Source organism: Hemicordylus capensis, chromosome 15 (genome assembly GCF_027244095.1).
Source record: "Hemicordylus capensis ecotype Gifberg chromosome 15, rHemCap1.1.pri, whole genome shotgun sequence".
Taxonomy (NCBI): domain Eukaryota; kingdom Metazoa; phylum Chordata; class Lepidosauria; order Squamata; family Cordylidae; genus Hemicordylus; species Hemicordylus capensis.
This window is the reverse complement of record NC_069671.1, coordinates 19,718,618-19,726,395: the sequence shown is the minus strand read 5'-3', so window position 1 is coordinate 19,726,395 and position 7,778 is coordinate 19,718,618. Positions and strand designations below refer to the sequence as shown.

General features: G+C 54.0%; 1 protein-coding gene across 5 annotated transcripts in view; it reads left to right on the top strand.

Moving 5' to 3' along the window:
• SGSM1 (small G protein signaling modulator 1) overlaps positions 1 to 7,778 on the top strand; it is a 62,557-nt gene that overhangs the window by 27,303 nt on the left and 27,476 nt on the right. For 3 of the 5 annotated variants that reach the window (XM_053279921.1, XM_053279920.1, XM_053279919.1), the window contains exon 2: positions 6,865 to 6,940. In XM_053279921.1, coding sequence (XP_053135896.1) covers positions 6,877 to 6,940 — 64 coding nt within the window. In that variant the 5' untranslated portion in view covers positions 6,865 to 6,876. Of the gene's footprint in view, positions 1 to 533; positions 658 to 841; positions 915 to 6,864; positions 6,941 to 7,778 lie in introns of those variants that run through there. The other 2 variants (XM_053279922.1, XM_053279923.1) reach the window with 2 other exon arrangements.

Below are 7,778 nucleotides of genomic sequence, written 5' to 3'. Positions count from 1 at the left end.
TGGGAGTCCTGGACTTGAGTTTCCAGAGCTCCCTGGGGAGGCGGAAAGAATCGCAAGCCAGCGCAGCGCCGGGCAGCCCCCAAGAGCTGCCAACCGGCCGCCCCTCGTGGGTGGCGTCGGTGGGTACTTCCATTTGGAAGCTGCTGTGCCCCCCTCCAGCCCGGGACCGGGGGTGCTGCGACTGAACAGAGGTGGGCAAAGGCCCTGGTGCGGATTCTGCCCTCGAGCCTCCGGGCTTTCATGCAGATGTCGGGGTGCCCTGGGTTCGAAACCGCTCCTGGAAGTGTGTGTCGGAACAAGTTGGGGGGCTGGGAACTGGCTGCGTGCTGGGCTCTCTGCGCTGAGCCCGGCTGGGGAAGGGCCGGTTGTCTTTCTCTTTGAAGACGGGGAGGCTGTGCCCTTCTGCTGAGCCCTCGCTGGTGCCTCCAGGACGGCCTTTTGTGCCGCCCAGGCTCGCTCCGTCCGGAAGCCATTCCTCCGCCCCCCCCAGCTCATCTCATCCTCTGGCGTCGGCAGTATCGGCCTGTTTCCATGGAGACGGCGGCCTTCTCTCCAGTCCCTGCCATGAATCTCCACAAGGAGCGTCGGTGGCAGGCGAGGGAGGATGCCCAAGGAGCGCAGGAGTAGTGCGTGTCGGCACTGCGTCATCCTTCGGGGGTGTGTGTGTGTGTGTGTGTGTGAAGGGGGGAGTCATACAGTCTGGAGGGAGCTTTTGGGGGGGGGGTCAGCTGACCACCCGTGGGGGTCCAGCCCCTGCTTCTCTGGCAGTGCAGTTCAGTTTTCCCAGCATGCACAGGCTTGGGTCTCTCCTGCAGGACCTGGGCTCGGGCACTTTGACTTGTTCCATATTTTGAAGTCTGGAAGAGCAAAGACACCCAATTCACAAAGCACAGCATCAAAACCAGCTCTCATGGGTGAGCAGGATTTTGCACTTTCTCCTTCCCATATTGGATGGACAGTCTCTTTCTTCCTTTCCTCCACATATTTCTATACCTCCCAAAACTTGCGTCCCTGGGTGCTTTACAATTAAAATCAATTAAACACTTAAAATCATTAACGTTAAAATCATTCAAAACCCCACATTAAAATATTAAGACTATGAATCTAATTAAAAGCCTGGGTGAATTAGTGTGTCTCCAGTGCAACTTTTTAAACGTTGCCAGAGATGGGGAGGCTCTGATTTCAACAGGGAGCGCATTCCAAAATCCAGGGGATATCCATCCTGATCTAGGTACAAGCCTATCTATTGCGTGCTCATCCGTGGGGTTTTTATCGTTTCCACCTCCAGCCTCTGAGGCAAGATGCCTCTGAGTCCCAGTTGCAGGGGAGTCACAGCAGGAGGGAGGGCAGGCCCCTTTCTGCTCCGGCCTGTGGCTCCCAGCAGTGGCATCTGGTGGGCCACTGTGTGGAACAGGATGCTGGACTAGATGGGCCTCCTTAGTTGGGCCTGATCCAGCAGGGCTCTTTTAATGTCCTTATAATATATAAGTGTTAACAAGAATATCATGTTCCAGATATATTTTAACCAATCTAGTGGTTTTTTTTGGAGGTGTTGCCTTTTCAAATGCTTGGCAATACGGAATCTGGCCACTGTTACTAGACAAGTGATCGTTTCTCCATCTGTTTGCAATGCTTCTTCCCTTGAATAGCCAACATTTACTCATCTCTATTCCATTTTTAACCTGCCTCTACTCTCTGGAGGCCAGAGCTGTGTGCACGTTTTCTCCATCACCCCTTTTAGCTTTACAGCTTCCCTGCGGTGGTTGGGCTGTAAACTTTTAAACAGAAAGCCAAAACAAAACGGCCATATTATTCAGCTCTGCGTTATGGCCAAAGGATCCTTCTCGCTCCCTCTTGTTTTGATCCCGTGTCCCCCCCACCTGGAATGTCATTTGGGATTCTTCCCGTCAGCTGACACAGACATCTGGGACGAGGAGGGGGCACACCCGCCCTTGCCGTGTGTAGCAGCTACGACTAGGCAGGGCTCATGTGGCTCTCTTTTATTTAGTAAGTGGCTCATAAATCATTAAATCACATTTCCAGAATAATAGGGAGGCAGCGGAGTCGGTAGGAAGGGAAACCGCTGCTCTGGGGGAAAGACAAGCTCTAGGTGCGAATGCAGTTCCAAGCCTGGCTGCCAGCGCCTCTTCTCTGTCAAGGAGGAGACAGTGCCCACTTTTTCTGGTTTTGTTTTTTTAGCGAGCCTGTGAATTTAGCAGCTGCATGCCAGGCAGAAATCAGCAGATGGCTTCTCTTCCTGCTGTGCTGGCCATCCAGTAATGAGGTGCCCTTTCCGCCCAGCCGAGAACGGGAATGCTCCCTCACTGGGCACGTGGATAGCCAGGAGGTGCCTGCTTGAGTGAGTGTTGGGGTCCGGTGGCTGCTGGTTGTGGGACCCACACCTGCCCCACTCGTGTCGTGTGGGCAGAGCAGCAGTTTGGCCATGATTAGAATGTGGCCCACAAAGGAGACTCCTAGTCCGCAGACTGTGAAGCCCTCTCTCTGCTGGCACTCCTGGGAAGGACTCCTGCCTGGAGCCTGGGAGAGCTGCTGTCAGTCAGTGTAGTGGCCATCCCTGAGCTGGATGGACTGAGGGGGTCCTGTTCCTCCGCTTGTCTGATATTTCAGAGATGGATGCAGGCCATCCTTTTAGCAGGCTTTTAGCAGCTAATTGGTTTCAGTGGCTGCCTGGTTGTTTTTCTTCTTTGCGGATGGTTTATGTGAGTGGGTGTGTTTTGCGTAGCTTTTAAATGTGGTGCATTTGGGTTTATTTATTTATTTTATATCTCCCAGGCTCTTAGGAGAAAGGGTGGTTTATCAGTATAACGTTATACAAGTCAATAGATAAACAAGTACAGTCGCCAGTGCTTGCTTCTCACAAGAAAATGCTCCTGTGCGAGGATCTGCCTAGGAAGTTTCTCCTGCTGGGCGAAGTGAGGAATGTGAAAGACGGCCATGGAAGGGGTGGGCCAGGGGCGTAGCTAGGGGAGAGGGGGCCCGTCTTCATCCCTCTCTCTGGCGGCCCCCCAGAGGGAGGGAAACAATGAAGAAAATAGGGAGGGGTGGAGCTGGGTGGCCCTCAGGAGCTGGGGGCCCGTGTTCTTTGAACCCCTTCGTTCAGTTATAGCTACACCCCTGTGGTGGGCCCGTAGCTCAGTGGCAGAGCATCTGCTTTGCACGGAGAAGGCCCTAGGTTCAATCCCTGAAGCATCTCCAGGTAGGTCTGGGAAAGACCCCTGCCTGAAACCCTGGGAAGGAGCTGCCCATCAGAGCAGGTCACAGTGAGCTAGATGGACCTAAACTCTGACTCAGTAGAAAGCAGCTGTTAAAGAGGTTGATGCTTCGGAGACAAGCCTGAGTAGTTCCTAGTCGAATTTGGTTCTTGCTTTTAAAGAGGGAAGGCCTGTGCTTGGGAACTGAGAGTGGTCCCCGCTGCCGCCCCTGCCCCGACTCGGTCCATGGTATTAAAACTCCCAGGAAGCTTACTGCGAATTGCAGTCTAGCTGTAGTTAACAGCTCCCTTAAATAAAAAGGGCAAAAACGTGGAGTCCGGCTTGCTCCCCAGTTATCGCCCTCCCAGGTGTGTTATCATCGACATAACCCAGGGCAAACAGTGGCTGAACGCCCAAGAATAATGCCGGCAGTGTGTGTGGTGGTTTCTTTCTCTCTCTCCCCCCCCTTTTATTAATAGAATGCTGCTTGCTCCTTTTATCTGCTGAGCAGGGTATTCAGGATGTTGTCCCTACAGGATATTGGGATGGCAAGCTGCCGACAGCATATGGGCGGATTGTGGGGAGGGAGCAGGCGAGGGAGCGTGTGAGTTAATAAGATGCTAAATCTGCCGGCCCAAAAGCCTGACTCTGCACCTGAAAGAACAGGTTCTGCAGCCTGCCGTGGCCAAGGTCAGGCCGGTCGGCAAGTGGACAGGTGGTGACGCCTCTGAAAAAGTGCTCCCTTGCCATTTCGGGGAGCTCGGAAAGTCAGCGGAGGATGAGCTACAATCAGCGGTCAGCACTGTTTTTCAAGCGGGGGCCACTGTGGCCACACACACACACACACACACAGAGCAACACCCCAGCCACATCTTCCATGCGAGAGCCACCTCCCACTGTGCTGACCTCTGCACACAGTATGGCGCTTTCCTCAGTGCTGGGAGGGCCCTTTACGAGAGGCAGAGCCCTCTCTTTAGAGCCAGATGTAGGAGGAAAGCCCTGGGCAGCACTGCACTTCCCATCACTCAGTGCACGCCTCCCAAGGTGGTGCAGGGACTCGGGAGGGCTCCGTTTCTCTTCAAGGACCCTCCCTTGACGCTGGCCAGCAAGAACGGTCATCTCTGCATGGTGCATCTTCCTCTGTCGCTGCTGACCAGTATAGTACCAGCGGGGATTCGAACTGGCAACCTTCTGCCTGTTAGCCAAGCATTTCCTCACAGGAAAATACACCCACCTTTTGGCGACGCAATTGCAGCGTGATAGTACTAAATCGCAGCAATTAAATCCGAAACAAGGCATCAGAAATATGATCGGCACCCTGCTGTCCGGGTAGGGACTGCGGTGTCATAGCACAAGAAGTGTGGAAGCCCCCTTAGCAGAGACGCCGTGACCCCCTCGCAGGGTCCAGATTAGAAAGCGCCCAGGTAGGGCTGGGAAAGACCCCTGGCTGAGCCTGAAACCTTGGAGAAGCCACTGCCAGTCAGTGTCGACCATCCTGAGCTAGATGGCCTCAGGGCCTGACTCAGGATAAGGCCGCTTGCTCTGTTGCAAGCAGGTTTGGGGGTGAGCTTTAGCTGGGACTCACTTTGGTCTTTTTTGACTGCTGCCGAGATGGGTGTGCCTGAGCCACACAGGGAATCCTGCCCATGAATGCAGTTATTTTGCAATAAAGGGACCTCTTGTGGGGGTGGGGGAGGAGGTGGCAGGTGAGGTTTTGAAGAACATGAGTTATTGCAGCTGGGCTGAGCAGGATGAGTCATCGGCTTCTAGTTGTGGTGCCTCAGCTGTTGACTTAGCAGTCACAACACAGCTGTTTTCCGTGAGGAATGGAGGCAGCAGCGTGCACCGGGAGAGGGAGTGACAGCTGAAGCCGTGCCTGAGAACGCGAGCGCTGGGGCCTGGGAATTGCATGTGCAGAACAGAGCTGCAGCTTCACAATATAAGACCCTAGAGATGCTAGCCTCTCAGTTTTATGGCCCTGCTTTTTAGGAAATCTCAGTTAAAACCTTTGGCCAATAAGAAAGGCAAGATAAGCTTTGCAAGAGTTCAGCTGTTATGTAAGTGCTCCTTGCAAGAGTTCAAGCGTTTTGCAGTTAACTAAGAGCTGGAGATTATTCCTCTTAAAATTATTGTTCCGCTTTTTGCTTTTGCTATAACTCAGTGAAAAATGGAACATGGAAACAAAAATGGAGCAAGAAAGGACCCAAATAAATAAATAAATAAATAAATGTACCCCCTAATCTACTGATCAGTTTCAGCAGGGGAAGAAAAAAGAAAAGTGTTTCTGGTGACTGTAGCAGATTTAGACAAGCCGTTAAATGGGCTGAGTTTGAAAATTCAAACGGGCAAGGTTTTGCTGATGTGATATCTGCCGTGTGTGTGGATCCTTTTCTCTGTGAAAAATTAATATTCGAACATGTTTCAAATCTCTCTGCTTTCGGCCACGTTGCACTTGAGTTCTTAGGCAGCTCATCGTCTGCACAATCCCCACCAGCACCCCAGCTTTCAAGACTCGCATTAATCATCCTTTTAATTTCCTTTTTCTAGTAAGAGGAGGAAGAACATCGTCATTAGGGGCTGTTTTCTCAGAGGGAAGCTGTTCGTCATTATGCCAATAAGAGCACACAGGCAGATCATTAAAAATGTGACTTTGCAGCCCCGGGGAGTTTTGGAGGGGAGTCTCGACAAGCCAAATGGGGTGCTTAACTCTCCTCCATTCTGTCTTCTCCCACAACTTCTCCCTCCTTCCCAGGCTGTGTGTTGACCCCAAACCCCCTTTTTTGGCCCCAGCTGAACTTGGAGAGCGGAAATAAACCTTCATCCTGGGGGGTGAGAGCATCCGTGGCTGGGGGTCGGGTGGGAGGGGCAGTTGCCCCCTGCCAGGTGATGCCCCCTTTATTTGCAGTCACTTCTGCAACGTCTGCAGATTCTCTCAGAGGCACAAAGAGCTTTCAGTTGGGCCTAAAGGTCTGATTGTGCGCAGAAAGCGGCCCTAAGTGGATTGTTGACGCAGGTGCTTCTAATCCCACTTTTGTGGGCTGTGGGCTTCCAACTGGCTTTAATCCTCTGCTCTCAGTCCTACCCCCCATCCCAGTCTGAGGTCTGTTTCTGCACACAATTGACAAAAGGGTTCCTCCTCCTCTCCTGCTTCTGTGCACTTGAGTTTAGGAGGAGTTTCTGAGCTCCTGTCCTTAAAAACTGAGTTCCTCCAGGCTACAAAGGCCAGCATGACTGACTGGCAGCTCCCCATAAACCGCCCAATGGGGCTGGTTGGATGGGGGCAGAGCAGGATCTCAAGAGGCTTCCAGGGCCAAACTTGGGTCACAGGTGAACTCCCCATCTCTGATCCTTGTGGTTCGGGAAACTGGCCACGAGTTCGGGTTCTGGTGCATGGATGAATCCATGCGGTGTCCCCTTCCGGAAGCCACCTGGAAACGGGTCTCCCAGCTGTGATGGCGTTAGCCTTTTGTGTGACTGCAGCCGAAGGCGGAGGGCTGTAGCTCGTGGTCAAGCCCCTGCTTTGCTTCCATCCTCCGCCCAACCCCTGGCAGCATCTTCAGGCAGGGCCAGGGAGAGACCTTTCTCCATCCAAAACCCGATGGACTGCAGTCCTGTGGCTAATTCGGGCTCTCTTGCTTGTTGCGTTTTGCAGGTGAAGCAGATCATGGAGGAAGCCGTCACACGGAAGTTTGTGCACGAAGACAGCAGCCATATCATCTCCTTCTGTGGTGAGTCTGCTCTGAAGGGGCCAAAGTGGGCCCGACATCAGGCCCGGGGGCCGGATCCGGCCCGCGGGGACTTTTCTGCTGGCCCCAGGTGGGAAGATCCTGCAGCAGCAATATCCTTCCAGCAGCAAGATCCTTCCAGCAGTGGGAAGATCCTGTAGCATCCACCCACCCACCCTTCCTTTTTCTGTCCTCCTCATGCCCCTGGTCTCTCTGATGGAGGCTCAGTGCAGTTGGGCTCTTGAGATCAGATGAGGCGGTCTCATCGGATGGGAGGGCAGCTGGTCTTGTGGGAGCAAGCATGAGTTGTCCCCTTTGCTAAGCAGGGCAGACCCTGCCTTGCATTGGGATGGGAGACTCCACGTGTGGGCACTGGAAGAGCTTCCCCTTGGAGGATGGGGCCGCTCTGGGGAGAAGGAGCCCCTGCCTGCTCACATGCACAAGGTTCCCGGTTCCCTCCCTGGCAGCATCTCCCGCTTGGCGTAGGTTTGGGGCTGGCGCACACTCCAGGCACCCCACTGGTTGAGCAGGGACGGCGGGGGCCTATTTTCTGGCTCTAGAAAACCTGGCCCCCTGGTTAAAAACGGTGGGTCTCTTGACGAAGGGGAAAGCAGCGAATCATTGCTCAGAGGAGTGTGGTTAGTTCATTCGAACGTGCTGAGAGGTGGCCTCGGCCCCCGCACGGCACGGCCAGGCACGGCTGGTTCGGGCCCACCAGGGGGGCGTCTGAGCTGGGCACACCCCGATCGAGCGCCTCACCCTGCCTGTGCCACGTTTCTTCGGGCGGCAGAAATGCCAGAAGAGCTGAGCCAGCCGGGGGCCGGTGACTCAGTCTGGGTTG